General features: G+C 40.5%; 3 protein-coding genes across 6 annotated transcripts in view; 2 read left to right on the top strand and 1 right to left on the bottom strand.

The window, feature by feature from the left end:
* The first annotated feature begins 377 nt into the window (after positions 1 to 377).
* Positions 378 to 11693, top strand: CCDC181 (coiled-coil domain containing 181). Its single transcript, XM_044442751.1, has 6 exons — positions 378 to 452; positions 2765 to 2893; positions 3965 to 4975; positions 6787 to 6933; positions 8933 to 9087; positions 10659 to 11693. Exons 2-6 carry the CDS (start codon positions 2777 to 2779, stop codon positions 10819 to 10821), a joined length of 1593 nt encoding a protein of 530 aa, XP_044298686.1. The 5' UTR covers positions 378 to 452; positions 2765 to 2776; the 3' UTR covers positions 10822 to 11693.
* A 974-nt stretch (positions 11694 to 12667) lies between these two features.
* On the bottom strand, positions 12668 to 23816 carry BLZF1 (basic leucine zipper nuclear factor 1). Of its 2 annotated transcripts, none has more exons than XM_044442467.1 (7): positions 23712 to 23816; positions 19351 to 19417; positions 18428 to 18864; positions 17610 to 17809; positions 16249 to 16377; positions 14569 to 14791; positions 12668 to 13896 (listed from the first exon to the last, which is right to left on the bottom strand). In XM_044442467.1, the coding sequence occupies exons 2-7, from the start codon at positions 19376 to 19378 to the stop codon at positions 13711 to 13713; spliced, it is 1203 nt and encodes a 400-aa protein (XP_044298402.1). In that variant the 5' UTR covers positions 19379 to 19417; positions 23712 to 23816; the 3' UTR covers positions 12668 to 13710. The 2 variants fall into 2 exon arrangements, with proteins under 2 accessions (XP_044298402.1, XP_044298403.1); XM_044442468.1 differs by having other exon boundaries at positions 18428 to 18858.
* A 2100-nt stretch (positions 23817 to 25916) lies between these two features.
* Positions 25917 to 26495, top strand: part of NME7 (NME/NM23 family member 7) — an 89738-nt gene continuing 89159 nt past the window's right edge. For all 3 annotated transcript variants that reach the window (XM_044441561.1, XM_044441560.1, XM_044441559.1), the window contains exon 1: positions 25917 to 26132. In XM_044441561.1, the coding sequence (XP_044297496.1) occupies positions 26130 to 26132 (3 nt within the window). In that variant the 5' untranslated portion in view covers positions 25917 to 26129. The remainder of the gene's footprint in view (positions 26133 to 26495) is intronic.

The raw sequence follows: 26495 nt of genomic DNA, 5'->3' as shown, positions 1-26495 counted from the left end.
AGGATGACTAGTTCTCATTAAATGGCCTGGAAAGGGCGATGTAAAACGCCTTCTTGACAAGCGTTTATAGAACTAGTGGAAGGGAGCTATAGCGCTCACGTCCTGCAATAGGATTCCGTGAGCAGCTGAATGACCCTCGCGCCAACAGAATGCAGCGCTGGGCAGGACTTTGCTCTGATTCAGCAACTGTTCGTTTTACGTCCTTGACCTCACTCTTCCCCGCCACACTTTCCCTAGTCATGATGATGAACCCGAAATCTGCCGGGACTGCACGGGCAAAAACCACATTTCCCGCCCCTCTCGCGCTTCCTTCCGTCTCCAGGGAAACGGCACTGGACGAAGAAAATCTCGTTTGTCCTTTCGCGATACCTCCCCGCCCCAATTGCCATGGAGATAGAGAGCGTAGCAGGCGGGGGGAGGAGTTTGGTCCTTTAGAGCCGCCGTCCTGCATGGTGAGTGGTGGGGAGAAAAAACCCTGCGGTGGGTGTAGTGGTTACCATGACAACGCCATGGAGGGCTGGTCGCTGCCTGGTGCCGTCCACAGGTGGAGATGAAAGGAGGGAGGAAAAATGAAAGTGGGGAGCCGAGGGACGGTTATGAGCGGGCAATGCTTTGTACTGAGGCAGCTCCTTTCTGCCATCAAATGCGTGTCCAAGCCTGGTTCTGTGGGGAGCGGAGAGTTGCTGGTTCCACCAAAGGCAGGGGTTGGTTTTTCGACCAAAAGTGGGGAGAGAGTGGACGTCCGGCCGGCCTTCTGGCCGGCGGCGCTCCTTCGTTCTTTGCACGCAAGTGGCAGGGAGGGCGGGCGGACACACGCATAGAAAATGTCCCACGAGCCCTCCCGAAGTTGAACACCGCCTCAGACTCCGAGGCACGCCGTTATTTTGGTAGGGAGCAGAAGCGTCGCCTCGCCTGAGGTGGGGAAGCGGCAGAGGCGGTGGCTGCCGCCATGGCAACAGGAGTAGAGGGCTTGCTTGCGGGTCAGGCCGGATGCTTAAGGGGCTTAGCCAGGCTTGACCTAAAAATAGGCAGCTTTAATATCGGTAGAAGCCATAATCCTAGTCAGCAGTTGCTGTTACCCACAGCATAGACGCTGCGGAGATTCCTATAGAAGGTGACTTGGTTAGGTCTTTTGGCTGGTCTAGAGACGCTGCTCTGAGCTGTTGCCATAGGGCAGCATAGGAGCTTCAGTAAACTCAGCCATCAATTATCCTGCCCTTTATACTAGTCCTTTTTTTCTTTTTGAGAAGCGGAAGATCCTTAATCCCTAAATGGGGTGTATGGTGTTCAGAAAGTGGATTAGCGTCTCTTCCGTTCTTTGTGATCGTCCTGTGCCTAAGAAAAGGGAGAGAAAAATACTTTTTGGAAGAAAGAAAAGAGCAGATGTACATGCTTTATCTAGTGAGACAAGCTCTTTAGTTTTACTGTGTCTCTAATTTCTCCTTTTTTAGTGAGGGTACAGTCCTAATTATATTTTGAGGGCTTGTAAAATAGCTAATGTGTTTATGGCTGAGGTGCACATATTGTATTAAAATATAATCAAGTACAGTCTTTTAAACAATGCTGGAAAAAGAATTTGGTAAAAAGATACATGCTTTATGTGTTTTATTCTGTTTTAAGAATAGAAAGGGAAGGCATGACCATAAACTCTCTGGTAGAATTTCATTTATGATAACTACATTCCCTTCCCTGGATTTCTTCCAAGGAACTAGTGATGTTGTAGAAGATTCGCCCCCCCCCCCCCACACTCCCATTTAACAAATGAATGCAAATATGAATTGACTTTATACAGTCTGTTCTCCAAAAAAAAATAATTTTGCTAAATTGACTCTTTTGTTTACTCACAACTATTTGATGCAATACAAGGTTCTGTGAAACCTGAAGAATAAGATATATTTTCCTGTATTTCTTGTTTGGCATTGTAGCAATAAAGCCATATTATGTCAGAGAATGGACAGGTTCATCTTAAAATGCTTTGAATGCTTCTACCTTAAAAAGTCAGGAAGGAGATAACTGTAGATGGGGTGTATTCCATGGGAGTACTGTGGTTATTGAAAACATTCAGAGACATACACATGATGCACTAAGACTTGGTGTTATGTAGATGGGGAAAAGGTCCTACTTTTAGCATAGCTGGTTGGGGAATGCTGGGAATATTAGGATGTGCTATTCTCTCTAAACATGCAAAGATTGTGGCTTTAGATACCTCATACAATTTTATTCTTCCAAACATTTGATGAATAATTTTTTTCTACTTGTATTTGACTTAATTTTATAGTGATTTTATAATTCTTATTGAGGTGAAATATGGGGTGTAGATATTTTAAATATATTTGTCAGAGAAAGAAAAAGTACATATAACACTATGGAGGCAAATCTAATGCATTCAGTTCTGCAGACTGTGATACCTGTAACAGGTTGCTAAAGGCTAATGTTTGGTGTGACTGCATATCTGACTATTCCATCCAAACAAAATATCATGTAGTTGAGTTTAGTGACTGGAAAAAGTAGTTTTGTTTTCATGGGTGTTATGGGGTGGCTGTGATCACTTGTTTATAAGTCATGTTTGCTCACATGGGCACAAGGAATTATTTGTAAGTCCAAAGAATGCTACTCCTTGGGCAGATTTTTCATTCTTTGAGATAGTTAGGTGCACATCCTATGAAAAGATTCTAGATGGTAACATTATCACTATTAATATGACTGTATTCCAAATATCTGATTTCTATTTGTAATTAAATATGTATTTTATCTCATTTTGTAGCTTTAAGAAACAATGAGTGACAAGAAAGACATCAGTGAATCTACAGATTCTGCAGGTTCTATAGATGGTGGGGACTATGAGGATGATTTTGAAAAAGACCTTGAGTGGCTAATTAATGAAGAAGAAAAGGTAATTCCTGATGATATGCAGGTATTAGCAAAAGACTATGCTGTAGTCTTGTGCCAGTAATTAAATTATATATTAAATATGTTACTGTAAAGTAGATTGCTGACTGAGCTATTGCTAACTGAAAACTTGTAGTATGACCTGATGTGTTGATATTATAGTGGGGAACAGAAGTACTTGTGTACATTTAGAGATCTGTGCTTGCAGTAAGAGATTCCTTAGTTTCCAGCCTAAGACTGTATCCTAAGCACTCCTACACTGAGAATGCCCTATTAAACACAATGGACCTTGACAGCTGATTAAACATGTATAGAATTGTATAATTTAAAAATGTACCCCTATGCAAGAAATCTGGGTTTTCCTTGAGATATATATAGTCTCATCATTATTTATGATGGGTGCAAATCTGAAACAGGTAAGTGCATGTGTAGCATACCAGGCATTAGGATGATTTATTTGTTGTGCTTGTATCACACTTTTTTGTGAAGAATATCGAACCAGATTTGTATGTAATGGAAGCAAATTGTTGGCTAATTAAATAACCAACTTTTGATTTTCCATGGTGTATGCCAGACACAATCTACGGTCATTTTTAATATTTAACCCTATTAGGGTTCGTTGGGAGTTGCTAAATGTCTTCTCATCATTAGATGGGTTAATTGTATGTTAAATAATTAACGGTTAACTGTGGATTGTTTAACTTTTGATTAACCTGTAGTGCCTGGGTTTGGATGGTATTTAGCAACCCTTGATTGCACAATCAGCATGTGCAGAGGCAAACAGTGAGTTAATTAATTTGCTGCTGTTATGTGTGAACAGCCTTATATGTATGCTAAGTCTTCCAACAACCATGCAGAGTACACTGGGTTGCAATTTAGTGAATTCTCACTTTACCAGCTGTTCTTCTAGAATGATTCTTTTGCAAGTTTTAAACTTCAGCTATTAAGGTTTTACTTGGTTACAACAGAAAAGAAAATTATCTGGTAGAAATTGTCTTCAGATATTTTATACATAATTGTTAATGTGTGTATTTCTTATACCTAGCAAAAATAAATACTCTAAATTTTTTCATAGAATCATGATGGAAATGAGGAGGATGTTGAAGCTAGTATGGACAAAGACTTTGAAGCTAAAGAAGAGAGATTAAATTCTTCACAAGAGTCTCTTGAACCTGAAGAAGTTCTGAAGGATGGAGAAAGAAATTTATCGCATGAACTTCCTGAGCCTGAGGAAGAAGTGAAGGATGACAGTTCACAAACGAAAATATGTACTATACTTGAACTTGACACTAAACTGTTGGATCAGGAATCAGATACTGACAGTGAAAGCTCTTGTCGGGAATCAAAGTTAGAAGACCAGGAGGACTTGGAGGATGATGAAGCTATAAAACGTTACATCTTAGAAAAGATTGAAGAAGCCAACAAACTTCTACTGTCTCAGGAGCCTTTGGATGAAACGAAAGAAAGAAAACTAAAATTCAAGGATGATTTAGTAGATCTTGAAGTCCCTTCTCTGAAAGCTATGGAAGTGGATAAAAGTGATCCTCAGAGAGAAAGGAACATTTCAGGTAGACTGTCTCAGCTGCACATTTCTAATGAAGCAGGGCAAGAAGATATCTCTCTTTCTATTAATGGTGGTACAGATGATGAGCACAAGGATGGCAAGATCTTAGTAGAAAGAGATGGGAAATTTGAACTCTTGAGTATCCGTGACATTGAGAGTCAAGGCTTCTTTCCTCCATTAAGTGTTTCATTTAGTGACATTGAAACTCAACACATTTCTCCTAAAACTTCTTACACAACTGCTTTTGGCACTTTTTGTATAACAAAAGAAGATTCTTTAGTACAAACACCTGTGACATCTTGTTCTTCCAGAGAAGGGTTTATTCATGTCCCTCAACCACCATCTTTTCGACCAAGCTCAGCCATCAACATTACAAGGAACATAGAAAGGAGAAAAAGCCCACGGAGGGCGCAATCAGCAAATGTGAACATTGGCATAAGAAGCTCTACATACTGTTTGTCACCAAGACAAAAAGAACTGCAAAAACAAATGGAACAAAGAAGAGAAAAAATAAGGAAAGAGGTGAGAGCAGAAAGGAAATGCTCAGTTGAGTGTATTAAAATTGAGTCTATGATTAGATGGCTGAGTGATTGTCGTTATTGAACTTACTTTCCTGTTAAGAATACAAAGTATTCTGACAAGAAACACATAGTACCCACTTAAATTCCTTTTTTAAAAGAGACCCTGAAAGGGCGTGTGATGTATATTTACAATTTCCTGAGCAGTTAGAGTCACAGGAAAAGTGCAAAATATGTATTACCCTGAGGACACTCAAGGCAAAAAAGAAAGGAGATGAGAATCTTGACAGAAAAGTGGTGTAAATATTACCCACACCTTGATAGCTGTTAAGAGAAAACAAAGTGACTCCCACTGCTGTATCTGGCACTTTTTTGGGTCACTGTCCAGGATTGGTATCTGCTGCTTTTGCCAAATTTGCTCAGTGAGACTTCTTATTTCAGGAAGTGTGGAAGTGCACCCCTCTGTACTTAGAATAGAAAATTGCATGCATCTGCTGGCCAACCAGTGATAGACCCTCCAGTGCACTGATAGGGCACTTTGAAAGAGCTCATAAGCAAAATCTCCCAAGTTTTGTTTTGTTTTGTTTTTTGGCGCTAAACTTGTTGAGTCTCACTTGCTGCTTCACTTCACCCAGTCATCTGAGCTTAGACAATGTGACAACTTACCATGCATAACAAGAAAGCACAATAGCCCATGAGTTCTCAGTGTTGTTTGTTCTAGAGTGTGGAGAAGCAAGCCAGTGTTAGTAAATGGTCTGGGCTCAGACAATACAGCAGTTGCCCACAGTGGGTTGTTGTATAGTCCAAACTAGGTTTAAGTTTGGATTCATCTGTACTATGTGTTGTACAATGTTTGTTTTTATTGTAATACTTTATTTTCTCATTCTCTAAACTCTAAAACTGAGGAACTGGCTGGTATGTATTAAATAACATTTTGCTTTTCAAAAATTCTTGTAGTAAAGGATTGTATGACTTAAATTTAACATGTTCCCATCTATGTCTATAAACCTTTCTTTATACTTTCACTCATTTGAATTAATGCTCTGTCTAGATTACAGTTTGTTGTGATTTTGTGAGGTAGCACAAAATCAGAACTGTAGATGGAGTACATACAAAGAGATGTTAAGTAACATTGAGCTGAACCACAACTGTTACTGATAATGAAATTCTCCCACTTTTTCTGAACTTGTTAGGTTCCCTGTACAAAAATTAGAGGTTGCATCCAGCTGCTCAGCTGACAGAAGACTGTTTGAGCATAGGTTTCTTTCAGCAAAATAGGAAGGAAGATGGTTTTCACAATTCTCACTCCCTCTTGCAACTCCTTTTGTCACATACCAAGTGATTTGAAAGGGATTCCCCAACTTTTCAGAGCAGATGGGGCCGGCCGATGGAACTGGTAGGAAGCTGTATGCAGAGGGGAATTACCCCAAGTTTTGTCTCTCCCTGTTCCACTGACAGAAGCCTATGTAGGATTAAAGAGTTTTCTTTTGGTGAAGGAACACCAGTGAACACCCCTTCTGTCTTTAATATACGTGTCCCCAGCACCACCGGCTACAAACATCTACTTTCCCCTCAGGTCAACATGTATTTCCTTGTATGTGTTTAATTTTTCTGAAGCCTGTTAACAGATGATTTTTTTTCTCAAAGTACTGGGATTTAGTTATCTTTACTAGATAATAGTATTCATACTCTGGTTCCTTACATGATAGATGAGTACAATTTCAAACAAACTATTACTTACATGTCAAAATGTTATAAACATTTGCTTATTTTTGACTGAGATATTTGAAACATTCTTAATATTTTTAATGTAAGGAAGAAATACGGAAGAGAATACTGGAGGAGCAGAAAAGGAGAGAGAATGACATGGTTTTTAAAGCTTGGTTGCAGAAGAAAAAAGGACAAATACAGGAAGAAAAACGAATTCGTCATGCAAAAGAGCTGGAAGGATTAAGCAACAGAGTAAGTTGAAAATTCTATGGGTGCTGTGACCCAGTTCTAAAAAAAGGAAATCTTTGATTTAACCCCATTTCCTTGAGAAGGATGAACAGGAATGCAGCCTTTTATTGTCTGAACTGTAGTTGCAAGCAGGTGACCATGACAGATTTAGAATCAATACAGTTATCAATTACTTTAAGCTGATTTGCCTTGCTTTCAGTAATCTGTGTCTCAGTGTTTTTTGTGGGAATTGGGGTATTTGTGTGTATATATGGTTCCAAATTAGTCTTAAACAGTTTGAAAATGTGTATAACCCATGACTGTATGGGTCTGTTAGAGAGTACCTATGTTGTCTGTCAGAGCATCTCTCTTTGCTTTCATAAGCAGTTTTATGCCTGTGGAGATGCAGAGGGCATAGAAAACAAGAGAAGGGCCTTATTGGACTCTGGATCATGAGGAAGTGGTGAAAAGGGGAGCAGGAGTCACTGCATAAGGCTTCTTATTCAACCCTTACAATACTTTTCTGTTTTTAATCTTAATTACCACAGTTAGGGTGTGTGGCTCTTACTTATATTATAAATGTTTCTTCTGTAACTAATCTGTCCTGAAAGTTCTTACTGAACTGAAGGAAATGATATTTTTATTCATAAGCAAATTGAACTATTGACTATCTCATATTAATTATGAAAGTAATCTTGAGCAAAGTAAATAGTGTCAATCATTTGATCAAAGGTGAGATCCACAACTTATGTCTAGGCTAAATAGCTAAAAATATTTTTTACTATCCAGTCAAAATATATTAAGTGCTTCTGAACACATGCAGAATACCTTGTCCTCTGGGCCCAGCTAATGCTAACCTGTATCTCCCACAGAATTAAGGAAATAGGCTGAGTGCAGATGGCAGGGTTTCTCATAAGCTTTGAGCACCCTGCAAGTATATTTCTAAAATTAACCGTTGTTTCTACTTCCCTGGCAAGTCTCAAAACAGCAAATATCTTTGCTGCTTCCCATCTTTGGAACTTCCTCCCTAGGGAAATTCGCCTGGTGCCATCTCTATTTTTCTTTCAGCGCTAGACAAAGACTTATCTTTTTAGGATTTTTTTAACATTTAGCCTGTATGCTGTGGCCCTTTTTAATTGTTTCTATAGATGTTTAATTCATTATGTTTTAATTGGTTTTTAATTTGTTTTACTCTGTTAGTATGTTTTATGCATTGTAAGCCACCTAGGAAGGCCTCGGCAATTATAGGCAGCCTATAAATACATGTAAATAAATAAATACATGTAAATAAATATCTTCAAAACCAAAAATAAAGACTAGGCAATGCATTTTCCTTCTCTTCCAAAAAAATCCAGTCCAGTCTTTTCTTCTTCCAGTGCAACAGATTTGCTGCAAAACCCAATCTGCTATTACTAAAGGTAGGGTATAAATGTGATGTAAATAAATAAACTACTATGACATTTATTTATTTACATCACATTTATACCCTACCTTTTCTGCTCTGGCAAAGTACCCAGGGCAGCCTCTTTACATTGTACCCTACAACAATCCTGTGAGGTAGGTTAGGTTGAAAGTCAGTGACTGGCCCAAACTCACCCAAGGATCTTCATGGCCAAGCACTGACTAAATACAGATCTTTTGAGTCCCATTCTTTACACTCTGGCCACTACATCACACTGGCTATCACACTTCTGAGTTCTCTCTCTTGTGCTGGTGTGATTATTCTGGAAAACAGTTATGCTGTCATGAAATGTATCCATTTATAAGTTGTGGAGCCTTACCTTAGCCTAAATATAAATGCTTTCTGGTTGCATTTTTATCAAAGAACAAGAGGGTTATGCCTCAAAATATATCCTGAATAGGGGAAACCAACTGTCAAATTCATATCTGGAAGGAAAAATTGCCAACATGTTATTAATTGACAAGTTGCCAAGGTGTATTTGTTTGTATGAGTATTGCTTTTGAATATTTTCCTGATTATGAAAATGAAAATAAATTGTGTGCACTTTTTCTTTTTAAATAGCAGGAGAGTAGAAATCCAGAAGAAGCTTTCAGAACATGGCTTAAAAGAAAGCAGCAAGAACAGATAAAAGAAAAAGAGATGCAAAACCTGAAACAGCAAGAAGAGTGCATGTTCTTCCTTCCAAGAACAGTGGAAAATGACAGGGCTTATAAAGAGTAAGATTTTGGGGATGATCTTTTCCTTGTTACTTCCTAAAAGGTGCAATTCTGTTTCATTGTTTAGCAACAATTGGGAATATTTTCCCAATTGCTCCCAGCAGAAAGACTTTTTGCTCCCAGTAGAAAGACTTTATTCCTCTCTCCTCCCCTTAGTTAAGTTTTTCCTCATCTTTTTTCCTGCATGCAAAAGAAGTGGTGCTGCAACAGGAAGTGAGGGTAATCGATAACTGTCAAATCAAAATTTTAGAAAACTTGCACTGCATGTTGTTGTTAGTTGTAAAGTTGCGTCTGACCCCCCATGACCCCATGGGCAACATTCCTCCAGGCCTGCCTGTCCTCCACCATCCCCCGGAGTCCACTTAAGCACACATCGACTGCTTCAGTGACTCCATCTAGCCACCTCATTCTCTGCCGTACCCTTCTTCTTTTGCCCTCAGTTGTTCCCAGCATTAGGCTGTTCTCCAGTGAGTCCTTCTCATTAGGTGGCCAAAGTATTTGAGTTTCATCTTCAGTATCTGGCCCTCTAAAGAGCAGTCAGGGTTGATCTCCTCTAAGACTGACTGGTTTGATCTCCTTGCAGTCCAAGGAACTCGCAGGAGTCTTCTCCAGCACCACAATTCAAAGGCCTCAATTCTTTGGTGCTCATCCTTCCTTGTGGTTCAGCTTTCACACTACATACAACAAAATAAATTATGTTGGCTTATAAATCAGGGGTAACTTCTTGTGTTGTCTGAACCCAGAGTGTTTTATCTGAGGTTAACAAACCATGCTGCAGGATTCAGACAACACAAGCCAGCCCTGCTTCTAAGCCATCATGGCTTATTGTGTTGTGTGAACCCAGGCTAAGACTCTATACCTGTAGTCTATGCATTCCATTTCATAGAGTGAACAATGAATGGAAAGTGTTTACCTCCAGGACTATCAGGAGGAGAAAGTCACATTAAAATATTAAGTATGCTTAAACTTTTGGCTGTTTTGAAATCCATCTGCTTTACAGTGGAAGTAAAAATAAAAACCACTCAGTTTCAGAACCAAAGAAATGACATACAAATTGGTTTAAATTCTGGCCCAGAGATTGTCCATTTTTGGATTAAGTTGTGCCAAGGACTGTGGTACTTTTATACTGGCCAGCAAACAAGAAACAGGAGGGAAACCTCTTCCTTCAAGCTAGGTTAGGACTAACACCAAAAACGGGAAGTACTTGAGTTCAAGGGTGTAATCTTTTGTCAAGACCTGCTTCTGCCCAATATGCTTCTATGTAAATTACAGTATGATGTTTTGCAGTTAGATAAAGAGGTCGCTTTAATGCATGTTGCAGTCACTCATACCACAAGCTTCAAAAGTATGTATTATTCCCAAACATTATTAACTGCATCCAGAACTACTAGTGATCCACCAAGTCAACTTTGTAATATCTCTGTTCTATCTTCTGATTATAATTCTGTTCTGGAATGTATATTTTTGTTAAGCATAAAGTAGATTACCTGCTTCCATCATTTACAGAAATGGTAATTCAAATGAAATTTGGCCTACTTGATAATTTCTTCCATTATTTCATTTCTCTGCAGATGGCTAAGGAGAAAGAGACGGGAGAAGCGAGAAGAGCAATTAGCTGCCAAAGAACGATCAAGGCAGCTCAGGCAGGAAGCCAGAAGAGCAAAACAAATAGAGAACATTCTCTGTTCAATTTCTGAACCAAGATGTCTTCGCTTCACAGACCAATACAGCTGAGGTTTAGAGTCACCAGGTGCCTAAAATATGTCCTTCACACTATCTTGTATAGCTTGAGTGGCTGCTTCTTAGGAGCAGCTTCTCTTCTGGTATGTTTCATAGTCCTTCAATAATGGCTTAAATTTCTCAGTCCTACTTATCTTGCCCCCTCTTAAACTTGGAATAAGTTTCTATTTGTGAATGAGTTGGGATGGCATACTTCATTCTCCAGAGCATAAAACAGAATGACTGCCCTTATGGCAGTTGCAGTGTAAATCATTCTTAATTAAGATCACAGTCATCTTCAAGTGAGGCATTTTGTATAAAAGCTGCTCTTAGATGGAAAGTTATTAATGCTATCAATTAGCAATATCTAGTTTGGCGTTCACTCCTAGACATTGATACACTGCTTCAGAATTCTGTCCCAGTGCCTCCTATGTATTTCTCCTGCTTTAGGATGGGAGAATACGTTACCCTAAGGATTGTGGCACAATCTAAGCTATCAGTGAAATTAAATGTATTCCCCCTTTTTTCAAAGTCTTTTCTGCCTTGTTTGGATAGTTACTTTTTATTTTAAAAACCCATGATTTTTGTGTTGCATTTCATTTTAAAAAGCAGTAGAAACAGAAACAGAGACTGTAAAGTCAAAGAGCTAACACAATGCACAGTAAAAGTACATAAGTATTAAGGAAGAGATGTTGGCTGTGAGGACTGCTGCTTTCAAACTGGTTTGCTTGCTTGCTTGCTTGCTTTTTGGTATTTTTGTGTTCTTATCTGTGCTTCAAGAAACAGATCATATAATCATAGAATAGTAGAGTTGGAAGGGGCCAAGAAGGTCATAGGGTCCAATCCCCTGCTGTTGCAGGCCACCAATTTACACTATCCCACTCAGTTCATTTTTGAATGTCTAGTGTGGGACCTTTCTAGGCAACTGGTTCCACTGTCATATTGCTCTGACAGTGATGAAACTTTTCCTGATATCTACCCTGAATCTGGATTGTTGCAACTTGAGTTTGTTATTCCATGCCCTACACTCTGGTACCAGTGAAAAGAGAACTTGACCTTCCTCTTTGTGACAGCCTTTGAAATACTTACAGAGTGATAGCATGTCTCCCCCTCAGTCTTTCTTCTCAGGGCTGAACATTCGCAGTTCTCAGTCCTTCTGCACAGGGCAGTGTTTCCAAACCCTGGATCATTTTTGTTCCCCTCTGTATAGGTCTTGAACATTTTGTTTACAGAGGGAGCAGAAAGGCAAGATGCTTGTTTTCCTGCTCAGGTTTACTATAAGCTATGCAGTACATTTAGGGACTTTGGGTTTTTTAAATGTTCATACCCATATACACAATAGGTATTTTTAAGATGAAAATTTCACATTGCTATTTCTCAGGAGTAGTCCCTTTAATTTAAAAATTAGTATACAATAAGCTACCTAGAAAGTAATCCTGTGGTTCCTAGGCAGCATCTGAACAGGGCTATAGGATTCTTCTTTAGATTCCCAGTTTGGAGGTTGGAATCAGTGCTTTGACTTTGGAGCTGGGAAGCTGTGCTTAGATCCCCATTCCCCTGCCCCTTGCAATGTGCATGGAAGGAACCAAGCAAGGGAAAAGGGTAAAACAGGTATTCCAAGGGGAAAGAAGAAGAGAATGATGTTGCCAGAATTTGAGGTATCCCAGCAGCAGCTATCCCCACTCCACTGAAGTACCAAAGGTAGACTCTGTAGCTGAATTGCAGAAAGTGGGGAGAGGGAAGGCAGAGATAACCTGTGCCACTTCCCTCACTCTGCATAGGATGCTTGGAATTTGTAACGAGCATCAAAGATACAACCCACTGAATTGCACCCTTCACAAAGGATTTACAAGCTCAGTAGTTCTGGAAGAGGTACACTACTGATGTTTATTGACAAATTATCAATGAGTAGAACACATGCCTAAATTGTGGCACATCTCAGTCCATGCACTCCATTAAACAAAACAGGCTGTTACATATGTGCACACACGCTTTCCCTAGTTGAGCTGTTTCAGTGATTGTCCCAGAAATATATAGGAAGGTTTCCCCTTAATTTAGCAGCCAACTACTTGTTTCCAAATTAAGAGATATGAAAATAAATCTGCAAGTTTTGTTCTCTAGAGACAGAAGATCAGTCTGACCATATTTAATAGCACCAATAGAAGATGTCTAAATTCAAGGTCCATTGTACACACTTATTCAGGGGCTGTTAAAGCCTGTCTTGTTGAGGTTTGTAATACACTAAGAATCACCTCAATAGTTTCCATTACAAACTTGTCACTGTTCTTTGGCTTCAATTTTATGTGAATTGTATATCCTTAATGCTCTCTGTAATTCATTTAACTTCAGTCAATGCCCAAATTCATTCAAGCTTTTTTATGAACAGGGTAACTGAATAGGCATTTAGTCTTTCTTCATAGTATATCTTGTACCTGCTCCTGTAACAGCTAGAGCAATACTGGAAACAGACTGTAAAAATACTGAAGCACTACACTCAGCATCATTTTAAACTAAAATAAATACTTCAACTGACAGAACTTGGTACCCAGATCTATTAAAGGAAGCAAAATCAAAAAGCCTAATGTTTGCAGGGTTATACTCATTCAGCCTTTCCTTGAAGAAAAAATAACGTGTGTATTCTACTTAATGACCTATGTGCTATACAGTGTATTCTAACTTCTTATTTTGCCTTGGAAAGGAACCTTTATTGCTCTTACTGCATTGTGATACCAGCCTGCAAAACCCAGACCTTTTCAGCAGAAATCTTAAGAAATCAAATCTGTAAGAGAAGCATTTTTTCTAATACAAGCACATCCCATCTGAAAAAAAGCATAGAAAAGTGACTACAGATCTTTGAGAAAGAATATTCTTGAAATAGCTCTGGCTGTTAAGCAAAGAAAATGTTTAAAGAGCTATCAGTTCTCCCTGGCAATGATTGCAGCAGTTGAAAGTTACATTCTCATATCTAGTGTATGGATGGAATCGTCCAATATTCTTCTTTGGGGCAAGGAATGAGGACACTGAAGGCTCAGGAAAAGGAAGTTCTGATGTTGCTTCTGTAGATGTACCAGGATCCAGTATTCTTAGTACCTGGAAGAAAATAACCATTATGGTGAAACTCTTGGAACAGTTCCTTTTACACGAAGAACGCCCTCAGTTACTGTCTTTAGTAACCTTGCCTATTCTGAAAACAACAGAAGCAGTGAGTTACTTCTGCACTGGGGGAGAGCTGCTGCAGCTTCTCTGATAGGCAGGGCAGCTCTTGAGATCATAGTTCACCCTGGCACTAGAACCGCTCCATCCAACCATAAATCCCTTAGATGCTGCAGCTGCTTTAGCACAGGGAGCAGAGAAGGCTTAGCTCTGCCATGTTGCATTGCAACTTAATGGACTATGAAATAAATCCTTGGAAAGTCATGAAATAGAAAGAATAAAAGAGAAAACATTTCTAGGTTTGAGGAAGTAAATATAATTCAACAGTCTGTTATAAATAAAATTAATTTTGAATAAAGGCAGAGTACTACAGATCCCATCTTTCACTGCATGGACAGTACTGGTAGAACTGGCATTCTTAAGTGTATGAATATACAGTTTTGTATGGATATGGGAGTGTTGTAGAACCAGAGATAACAGCTCAGTACTCAGCACTAGCTGTGTTCCAATAAAAGCTGCTGCTTTGTGTTTCTGGAAAGCAAGCATTAAACAACTTCCTATTAGCATTCAAAAGAAAGGTAACATGTTATCATAACTAAGGATTTTTACCATTTCAGCCATTTTCTCAGCAGGAGTGTTGCAGAGTTCTGTAGGTGAAGATCCCTTTTTTGGACTTTTAGTGCTGTTACTGTTTCCAAGAAGATGTGAATTCACTGCTCTAGCAAGTTTATGATTTACAGCTGCTAGTTCTGCTGTACTATAAGGCCGTGAACTAGGATAGTAAGTTTGCTGCCTTCCCCACTGCAGAGACACCAGCAGCTCCTCCAGCAACCTGTAAAGGAAATAAGAACATTGGTTTAAATGATGAATGTTTGAGACCATGGTGAGCAGATTTTGATCACAGAGTGGCAAGATGAGGAGTACAACAGGGAAAGAAGGGAATGGAACGCAGGTGGCATCCAACTTCAGCAATCACTGGTTACATACTTGTTGCTGATGGGAGAAGACACCATTGTGTAATTTCTGACAACCATTTTGGATAGGAACTACAGTGTGAACGAAACTTCTGCTGTGATCTACAGACCCTGTGTAGACTAACTGAAATACCATTGAAGAAGGAATATGGTCAGTTAGAATCCCAATTTGATCATGGTCAAGTGAGTGAAAGTAAAGGTAGATGATGGCAAGCCTTTTTCTATATCTGGTCTCAACATGCGTCAAGCAACTGGGACAGAAACCTATAGGTCGACTTGCCATGCCTTTTCAATCCCTCTTATCCACATGGAATAAAGTTTTCATATTTTGGTGAATTCTGATGACTTTGCAAAATATTTGGGAACATGCTATGGAAAACTAAGCTTACCAACCAATGCTCAAAACAAGATAATATGGCAGTCTGCTCACTGGTCAGTAACAAAAAACAAGTTTCAGAAGGATAACCCTGTTACTGTCTGCTGGCATTCAAAAGTTAAGAGATGTACTTCAGTTAGCAGATACTAATGCACACAGGAAAATAAGAGGGAAATAAATATTGGAGCTAAATGACCATGGAATTTATTATAAATGACATGGATAATTGATGATTGTATGCAATCATAGTATATAAGGCTTATGGGTCTTTAACAAGCATACTGATAATTAACAATGGTGACAGATAATAAAATCATCCTGATTTTGTTATCTTAATTAACTAGTGGAAAAAACCCCACTGGACTCATAAATTACACTCTGTTCCTATTGAAATCAATGGAGCTTACATTAGCCATTTATGTTGCACACTGAGTTCAATTAAATCTGAATTCAACTTGATTTAGACTTAATAGAATCAAACTTACTAATACATTATAGCTCAGCAATGTTAATGCTGGAATCTCCCTCTGAAGTTCCTTTGTTGGAGAACAGCAACTTGTAAATGCAGTACAGTGCATGGAAATTTCTTTGTTTAGTATCTGAATGCTGCCATATCCTGTTCTGCCCAGAGACTGATGGACAGAAGCAAAGTTAGGAAGAAACAGAGTAACCCTACTACTTTTGTTATGAACAACTCCTGTGCTTATCCTGTATGTAGCTGATATTACCTCTTGCATCTCACAGTCATTTGAACCCACCATTTATAGGCAGATATATATTATAAGTGTGGTCTAATCCATGAAAGCTGATTCAACAGTAAATCTTAAAAGTGGTTCATGGCTCTATGGCTTTAAAAAATAATCCACAAGTGTTAATAGAAATTGTTAAGGTAGGATTTTAGGACAGCTATCAGAGACTGGAATCAACATGTGTTCATACTTTTGTGAAGCAATCATTTCTTGACGAAACTGGTCGCGTTCACTTAACAGATCCTGAATTGCACTTTGTGCATCTCTGGTTTGACGCTGGAGAATTGCTCTGGAGTTAGACAACTCATCGGTCATGACTCTGTAGAAGAAATTCCACATGTCTCAGGCAGGTAATGCATATCCACTGACTTAAAATTCTACATTAAAATTGTACATTAGCAGATAATAAGCTGTTTCTACTTATGTGCTGCACCCTCAACTGCAGCTGATCAAAAATAAGGAAACATCAGCTTATTTTTACATTCCAAAATTGATGAACTTTAATTAAATATACTATGTTAGGACATTTAGCCAACTTTTTTTTCATAGGAAGTTCTCATTTTAGATTTTTAATAATCCTGTGAGGTTGGCTGGCTGAGAGATAGAAGCCTGGAGCCAAACCCTTTTTGCTGAGCTGGAATCTGACCTAATGAGAGAGCTGATACAGTGGTTAGACTGTTGGAGTAGGACTCAGCGAAGACTTACACTTAGTCCTTACCCACTGGAAGCAACCTGGGTGGTTTGAGGCTAGTCACTGATGCTCAGCCTGATCTACTTCACAGGAATACTGTGCAGTTAACATGGAGAGGAGGGGGATCATGTATGCCACCTTGGGCTCCTCTGAGAAAATGTGGGAAATAAATGTAAAATAAGCCTAATGTCACTGTGGTCCAAGTCAAATGCCTTATCCAATATATCTCACCTGCTTTTCCACTGGAAGTTTGATTCAAATCAACGGGTTTATCTTCCAAGTAATAGCTATAATCTGGCTAAGTACTAGATAGCATTGAAGTAAATGGGTAATTGTAGTATCTCCTATACTAGGCCCCTAAACTGCTTTTTCACTTATGCAGTTAACGGTTGGATATCCACTTCTACATCATATTTATGGTATTCAAGATTGTTGAGCACAAACCTAGTACAGGATGGCTGATACCCAAGCTATCTGGAAAGAGGAATGCAGAGCCACTGCAATATAAATGCTTCCTGCTTAGCCTCATAAGCAAGCCAAAGGAGGAAGCAGCTGGGGTCAACAAGCTGGGCTGTGAGCAACTCAGCTTTATAAGAACCCTAACTTTGTAGTTGAGGCTGAGCTCTGGCAAGAACAAGCTGAGCAGCACTCCCCAGCAAGTCCACCCCAACCAGCCAACTTTCACTGCACCATTTGGCATCTCCAAATATACTACTACACCACTTAAACTAAGTTGCTTAGACTCATCTGACACCCTGATTTTGGGGAACTGCCCCACAGAAAGTATTTTTGTATCTGTGTCCACTTTCAATTTCTATAGATGCACAGTCATTTCCTCAAGATAGTCTTAAAACAAATACCTGCTTGCTAGGAATTTGCTCCTCCAAACATCACACTGTATAGACATCCGCTCTAGCTGTTCAGATAGCTGAGACACATTCCGCCCCAGGGCTTCATTTTCAAGGATCAGCTGATTTTTTTCACGGGCCATGCGTTCAAAGTGATACTGCAAGTCATTCCCAATAGAAGCAACAAGTAACTTCTTCAGCTCCCGATTGACCTAAGGCAAGACAATATTCCAAGTTAATATTACAATTATTCATATTTATGTATTTAGCACTTTTATATACTGTCTTGTAGCCACATAGCTCTCTGCTCATATTTTAACTGCTTTGCTTATCACAATGCTTTTGTGTTAATTTTATTTTGTATTTTATTAGTGTTAGCCACATTTAACACCATGTTTGTTGAAAAGATGTTCCAACATATAAAATAAATAACATTCATAGAAATGTTTATATACATCAAGAATGAATAGCTGTGAAGTCTGAATATACACAGATACCAAAACAAGCTTGTGAACAAATATCTTCCTATAGTGTGGCTACATACATTAACAAATAATCACTTAGGCATAATTTCCCCTGGAATATTTTTTTTAAAAATCAGAGTTTAGGAATGCATAAAAAATGATAGTTCACAGCTTCAAGGAACCAAGGAAACTAGTGTTCATCGTCTCATTTTCATGAAATAAGTTTAAAAAGGCAGAACAAATTAAGACTGCAACTGTATGGTCAGTGAAAGGTGTCCCAAGACCATAGAATTTTTATGATCTCTCCCTCTAGGGGTAGTATTTTAAAAAGTGTAATGAAGGAAGCCTATTTCTTGGGTTTCCTACCTCTGTTTGTACATGGAGTTGATTGGAAAGACCTTCCTTATCCTGTAACAGTCGTCTTTCTGAGTTTTTGAGCTTTCCTATTTCTGTTTGAAGCTCCAACAGCTCTTTTTTATTATCTGAACTTCCCTCTGATAGAGTAAGGGTCTCTCTTTGGTGTTGTACAGCTTTTGATGTCTTTGCATTTTTGGCAGGAATCACATGGTTTATAGCAGCTTTGGGAACCAGTATTCGTACAGCTTCAATCTCCACTGCTTTATCACCATATATCTTCCCTAGCTGAAGAACTCCAGGACTTAGAGAAGGAAGTTCTTTCTTGTGTGGGCTTTGATGGGCATGGGAGGCCGTGGTGTGGACTGCTTCAACTGATTTTGGTGGGTGCTCCATTTCCATACCATCGCCAGGACCACGGATAGGTGAGGTAGCATATTCCGCTGAAGCTTAAAGACAGAAAGAAAATAGGTTAACATGCAAAATATACCTGAATGAAATAGTAGTCGTCAGTGGGTTGCAGCTAAAATACCCTTTCACTGGAGGAAAAGAACCTTTGGAGTAACCAAACATTTTTTCTCCCTCACCTCCTTTTAAAGTGCTATGTAAGTGTGGAAGAACCATGGTTAATCAAATTAGGAATCCAAAACAGAAAGAATGCCTGCTGCAGAACTACACATAATGCCAACTTATAGTTTACTAAATGACATTAAAAGCACTCACATTAAATCAGCAGGAGCAAAAAAACATGTAAACAAAAACTAAGTAACTGTCTCTTGCCAAATAACCAATATCCAAGCATTCCTGACAAAACTACTTCATGGACTTCTAAGGGGGTTTTTTGGGGGAGGGGGCAAATTTTGTCACAAATCCTTCCATCTGCAGAATGTCTCTAACAATGTTCTTTCTAGTCTTGAAAAAGGATCAACACTTACTGTTTTCCGTATTCTGTAGAGTTGTCATTTTGTTGCTGGTGCTGCGCACAAAAAACAAACACTAAACCTTAAAAGAAAAAAATACATCAAAATCAGTTACATGTTGTAGGTAATTCTCTTGTAGCACCCAATAGCAGCATCAGTAGTACCCAACCCAGGAAAAAAGATCCCCACAAACAAGCAGCTTCCCACACATTTCACTGTCCAGGATGCAGATGCCTGCAGTACTTAAATTCCTAAGGGGAATCATAAAGGGTAGCAAAACTTTTGAAATAGCACAGCACCAAACTACAGTTCCCCAGCACCATTTTCGGGAATCTATCTGCCAGGAAAAAGTGGAACTACCAAAGAACAATGCTTCCACCCTGGACAGGCATTCCAGAAGCATTCCATTGTTGATAGTATTGGAATCTGAAGAGAAAGTAAGGAGAATCAACAAGGTTGCACATCCTCGGTCTCTCCCTTCAGCAGTCATCCATAAAAATTATCAGATTCAGTGTCAAGTTGTATTGAGAGAAATTATGATAATTAGTGTCCTCCAATGTATCCAGGATGTGGCTGAGTGCGCACACAAAGCAAATGGTTAGTATGCGGTTACCTGTCTAACACATTTGTGTCAGAATAGTTGTTATTAGTTGTTTCCATGTGCCTCCATCATTTCTCCAAATGGATGCATGTATCCCATCAACCTCTGCATCTGGCAGTCAATCCCAGTATGCACCACTACCTGCCCTACCAACCTCTACCTCACTGGCCTGCACACTTCCCTGGGTGTGTTCTCAGCCAGTTGTCTGCTTTGTTTTTGTTTTCTATTACTCAGTGAGGCAACTACTTATTACTCATTCACTAGACTAGCACTGTTGCTCTAGAACAGTAGTTTTCAACCACCGGACCATGGGAGATTTCCTGCTGGTTTGTGAGGGAGCTGCATTCCACTTGCCACAGACCGGCATGGGGACTGCCTGTGCTGCACCACCTCTTCCTTGGTTGGCATCACCTTCGTGGGGGTGCGCTGATGCTACTGGTAAGACCAGGGAGGGGAGAGACAGCTTGGTGGGAGCCACGCTGCGCCAATTTCAGTATTTTGTTCTTTTGTTGGCATTTTTTTTGTTGCTCAGTTTCTGGTTGTTTTGGAGAATTTTCTTTTTTCCCCCCTTTTCCTTTGGTATTGTGTTTGGAAACTAATACACAGAATACTGTATTATGTACATGGTGCTTTTTGTTTCTGCCTCAGCAGTCCCCAAGGTGGTTTTCCTGTTTTCACAGGTCCCCAGCTGTGGAAAGGCTGAAAACTACTGCTGTAGAGGATCATTGTAGGAATGCTCCCCGTTGCTGCTCTGCACCAGTGTGCAAGCACATCCACCCACACATGCACAGGACTTTCACATGCTGCCACAGGCTACCTCCCCTCCATGGAGGTGCATGGAGGGCATCTTTGTAGGCACCCATGCTAGGGTTGGAGGGAGCATGTCCTGCAGGGATAGTTTTTTATGAGAGCACATGTGGGCATTTGCCTGGGAAAGGTTTCAGGCTGGCCTGAAGGAATGTGTTTGTCCTGCAGTTGGGCAGGGGGTGACAGTGGGACTTGTTGAGAGTTCTTAAGAATGGCAGGGACAGGATAGGAGTGGCAGGGAGAGCAGGACAGTGAACAGGAGCCCTGAGATTCTCAGCGTGATTGCTCTGATGGCTATGCCTGAGTATGGCCAGCATGCTCCTCATGTGCAAAACTGCCTTCAGGGGAGGAGAGTGCTGGGTCTCCAATTATAACACACGCACAGCCATTTGCTCTTCCAAAGTGCAGTGACCAGACAGGAGTGTCAGGCATATCTGCTTTCCAAGGTCACTGCTGCTGAAGATGGTGTGCAATTCCCTGCTGCTGTTGATATTCCAGAGCTGCGGCTATACATTGGGAAGCCAGCGTTTGGACAAAGGGAAAAAGCAGCACAAAGCAGTCAATCAGAGGGCGGCTGCAGCTGCCTCAGCAATTGCTAGGTGGAACAGGACAGCAAAGAATGGAGCCTGGAGCACCTGCTGCTGCCACTCTTGAGGCCAAGTTTCATGGCAGAAATTGAGAAACTATGGAAAAACATTGTAACTGAATTCACACATCATGACAAGCAATGCTGAAACATGGAAACTTAGAAAAGACCACTGATTCTCCATGGGGATTCAACATAACCAAATGTGCCATGCTTCATCATACTTTCTGAATTCACACATATCAATGAACCATTTCCATTGTGGCTTGTTATGTGTGAATACAATTAGTGTCAGGTTCCGTGTCCTGCCGCCAAAGGATGGTTTACAACTTTTTGGGAATTGGTGCACATCTTATTAATACCTCTTTCATGTGGTCTGGTAGCACACGCTATCATGCAAAACTAGTTGCCTGCCATTACAGCCACATATTCCTATGTTTAGACCTGCTTTTAAAAAAATAATACTAGACTGTTAGGCTTCCTTTCTTTTCACAATTTAAATCAGCATATTTTATAACAGCTCAAAGTTTGTTGTGACTAATACATATGCATATCATAAACTCCTCTGCATGTGCAAGGTTCCAAATTGACTACTCACCATGAAACACGTGTGGACATAACAATAAGCGCAGAAATCTGCCTTATATCAAAGGAAAAAACAAAGCCATCTAGGTAGTTCTCTAACTGACAGTTCAGAACTGTTAGTTCTGGCAGTGACTTTTCTGATTTTCAAATAGGCTAAGTTTTTCTCCCCATTCTTCCTTACTGATGCTAGGAGTTAAAGCTAGGACTTCCTACATGCAAAGGACATGCTCTGTCATTTGCAGCCCTTCCCTATTATATGTAAATATGCAAAGGGATAACCTTTTTTTTAATTGAGGAAAGATATGGTTTGAAATTCCATTCTCAATCCTGTGTCCAAACATTAGAATTACTATTAATTTTAGTCATCACTTCCCAACAGAAAGCAGTCTCAAAGTGACTAAAACATATAAATACAGAAATCTATAATTAATAAAATGAAAACCCAAAATTAAGATAAATTATAATCAACACAATAATGCCTAGAGAAAGAAATACATCTTCGTCCGATAACAAAAAGATGACAGTGTAGGCATCAAGTGAATGTTGTTGGAGACAGCATTCCATAAATACGAGACTATCACAGAGAAGGCTCATCCCCAAACTGCCACCCTTGAGCTTCTATTGGGTGGGGGAAGTCAGAAATGTGACCAGGTAGGTTAAGATGCATCTTAATGGAGCAACACCTGTGAAGCCTAAATTATATTGCTTATACATTCAGCATAGAATGATAGTCCTGTTTCATCTGACACTATCAAGAAAACACATGATGTCATATAGTTCAGTGAAAAACACCAAACACAGATCACTTGCCATCAACTCTGAAATGACCCAGTGTCAGTGTTTGTGAAATGCAAAAGCTGACAAATGCAGGCAAACTATTATTTTGAAATAGGAAGTTGACTAAGACTGCAAGCTCATCAATATGTAGGCTATACCTCCAAATGAACTTAATTTGAATAAACATGCATGTCCTGTCAGGTTACCTCTGGTTTCCTTCAGAGTTTAGTCACCATTTCTTTACCACCTGTTTCAGGGGCTAGCCCTACTATTAGTTGGCGGAACGTCATCATGCAGCAGATTTTTTGTGTCATGAAAAAGCAATAAATATTTATTATTGTTATATTTTATATTGTCTGAAAAAGAATGGCGGTACCTGTGGGTTTTGTGCTTTTGAGTTGTATAGACCTTATTTTGGAGGCGGTCCAGCCTGGGTATTGCTATATTTAACCACCAGATATTACCTTTCTCTTCGTTAGAGATTGGAAGTCATGTCTGGCTTGTGGGTTTCCTGTGGCCGGCTAGTTGGCCACGATGTGAATAGAATGCTGTACTAGAGGAGACATTGGTCTGATCCAGCATGGTTCTTAGCTTCTCCGTGACCTCATCACACATTATGTGTCCGATTTCGTTAAATACTCGTGCAGTTATATAGTGCCTTTCAGCCCCTCAGCGTTACCTGAGAGTCAGATTCAAATTCGCTGCTGCTTTCTACAGAACAAACATTCATAGAATGAGCGACCAAGCAGCTTTTCCAAAACTGGAGCATTTCAGATGTTGTGGTCTACAATTCTCAGCGATCCCGATCATTAATCGTATTAGCTCGGGCTGACAGGATGTGAAATCCCAAACATCTAGAGGGCACCAGGATCGGGGAGGATAACATACAATGACACCCCCCCCCCCCGACCCGCGACGATTCTGACAGCCGATCTTAACCGCGTGTATTTTAAACAGGACCCGCTTCTCAACAGATTCACAACTGGATACTTCGCAAAGGAACCACCTCGCCCCACTTACCAGTAGCCCGTCCCACACTCTTCATACAGGCCACTTCTGCCTTCATACTCTTTCAACACCCCTCGTTCCAGCTTTCCAGAAGCAATAACTTCCGATCTACTGACTTCCGTATGTAGAAGTATAATTAAAGACTTGCACATACAGCTTTCCTCTTGAGTCGAGTTTGAACCTTCTCACGGGATTGTGAGTGCTACCCTTACAAGTTCAGAGAAGTTCATAATTTTGTACTGCAGTCCTATCCTTGTCTTCTCTGACGAAATTCCCATTGAATTCAATGTACAGGATTGCAGCCTTAATATACTCCCCTTCCATCCCAGCCTTAATATACTCTTCCAGGCAAGAGTCTGTATTTTCTCACTTTTTTTTCTCCCGTGAACAATTAGATTAGAGTTTTCTAACCACCGAAGGCACAGTGCAACTGCATGCAAGTCATTGGAAATGAGTGTTTTGCACTGGAGTGCAATAGGCAGTGCTGGCTCCCTGATTTTGAGGGTCCTCAGGCAAGACACTCTCCACTTGCCCTGACCTCTTTGTAAGTCTAATCTCCTCATTACCATTGCCACTGGCCACTATTGCTCTTCCTCTTCTTCATCATTTCTTGTTGACAGGCAGAGACATAAAAGTAGCCAGTGGCATCCAGTCCTCCTCACCACCACCGTTATCTGGACCAGAGCAAGGGGCAGGAGGATAGGCTGGGGGCAAGGCCAAAGCAACTCCAGGGGCTCTTGTCAGTGAACTGTTGCCAGGTGCCCAGCCATGCCTACCCTGGATACCCTGGCAGCAAGGGCTGAATCAAGATTTTTGGCCTAGAACTGATGTGGGTGGGCGGCTACAGGTCCTAGTCCTTAACAGATTGGTCTTTGCTGCAGCTCTATTTCTAACCTGTAATATCATTAGTAGAATACACTGCAGAGCTGCTTTATAGCTCTGTTTCAACTACAGCCATTGCCCACACTTTTCAATATGAGAGAACTGGGTATGTTCAGCTGTTAGAAAGAGAAGGCTGAGGGAGACATGGTATCACTCTGTTAAGTACCTCAAGGGCTCACAAAGAGGAAGGTCAAGATCTTTTCTTGTTGATATCAGAATATAGGACAGAGTGTGAGCGATATCAGAGTGTAGGACACTTCGATAGGAATGATCAAGTCCAGTTGCAACAACCCAGGCTCAGGCTAGATATCAGGAAAACTTTCTTCACTGTCAGAGCAATGTGACAGTGGAACCAGCTGCCTAGAGAGGTGGTGGACTCTCCCACACTAGAGACATCCAAGGTGAAACTGGACAGCCATCTGCGTGGGATGGTGTAAACGGGTGTCCTGCAACAGCAGGGGGTTGCACCCAATGGCCTTCATGGCCCCTTCCAATTCTACTATGCTATGATTCTATAATTCTATGAGATAAGCATGAATTGCATTTGCATTGGAAGGTATATTTTTAAATATTTAGACTCTCCCATAGTATGTTTCTTTTCCTGTTAAGTCCTCCACTAGAAAGACTCAAAATCCTCTTAAAACGCCCCTAATTGTTCCTAAAGCCCTGTATTTACTTTAGTTTGTTTATTTATAAAATTGGTATTCCATCCATTACTTGCATCTCTGGATGGCTTACAACATAAATCAGAATAAAATAGATAAATTGACTATTCCACGCTTGCTGTAATTATTAAAATACAAACAATAAAATCCAATTACTATTAATACATATTAAAATATTGATTAAATAAAAAGGTCTTGACCTGGCACCAAAAAACATATAATGACGGCACCAGGCAGACCTCTCTGGGGAGTGCATTCCATAGGCGAGGTGCCACCGCAGAGAAGGCCCTCCTCCAGATTTTCTGTCTCCTAATGTCTTTCGTAGAGGGTTCCCAGAGGAGGGCTTCTGTTGCCCATCTCAGGGGGCCGGAGGACAAATAGGGAAAACTGTTTCTCAATTATTTTCTGTGGGCAGCTCCTAGTTGCATCGAAGCAGAAGGGGTGGGAAAGGTGACAGGAGAAAAGTGCGAAAGCAACTAGGAAAGTTTATCTTCAGCTAAGTGGAGAATATTCTATATTTCTATCTCTATGCTTCGTCCAACGCCCTAAGGATGTTCCGCCTCTGCGGCATTCTTTCCCCCCCCCTCGATATCGTACGGTATAGGCGCTTCCGGTCTCAATTTCAAGTCTTTCCACGGTTAGCGTCTAGAGAGTGACGGCATGTCAAGCCAATAGAAAATCAGAGCCACGTAACCTTTCTATGGTTTTAACGGAAATTCAGGCTGAGTGTCCCCCTTTTTCAAGCGTGAGTGGCGGCGTCAGAAGGGGGCGTGGCTTCAGTTGCTAAGAAGCGGCTTGGTGGCGGCGTGTTTCTAGTGGGTGAGCGGGCAACGACTGCTGGGAGGCTTGGCGTGCGGGAAGCCGGAGCGGAGGTGGCTGTACGATGGTGAGTGAGGGAAAAGAGCAAGGGGATCGGGCGTGCTTAGATCGCGGAGAATGAGCCGCCGGAGGGGACGTCCTTTTAAGCATGCCGCGCGAAGGCCCTTGACCCACAGCCTTGCTGGACTTGCGAGCTGAAAAGGAATGGGCCCGCTAGGAATGATTTATCAGTGAATAGTTAACAGCTAGTTTTCATAAGTGCATTTCTCTTTTTTTCCAAGGAGCTCAGAATGGGCTGCATGGTTCTTCTCTCTTCCTTTTATCCTCACAACAACCCTCTGAGGTAGTTTAGGCAGTTCGCTTTCTGGCTAAGTGGTGCTACGAACCTGTCTCTTCTTAGCCCAACGCTATTCTCCTGTGAGCCCCTCAA

Source organism: Varanus komodoensis, unplaced genomic scaffold, assembly GCF_004798865.1.
Source record: "Varanus komodoensis strain SLA01 unplaced genomic scaffold, ASM479886v1 scaffold4, whole genome shotgun sequence".
Lineage (NCBI taxonomy): Eukaryota > Metazoa > Chordata > Lepidosauria > Squamata > Varanidae > Varanus > Varanus komodoensis.
Note: the sequence above shows the minus strand (reverse complement) of the source record. Positions and strands in the feature narration are given on the sequence as shown.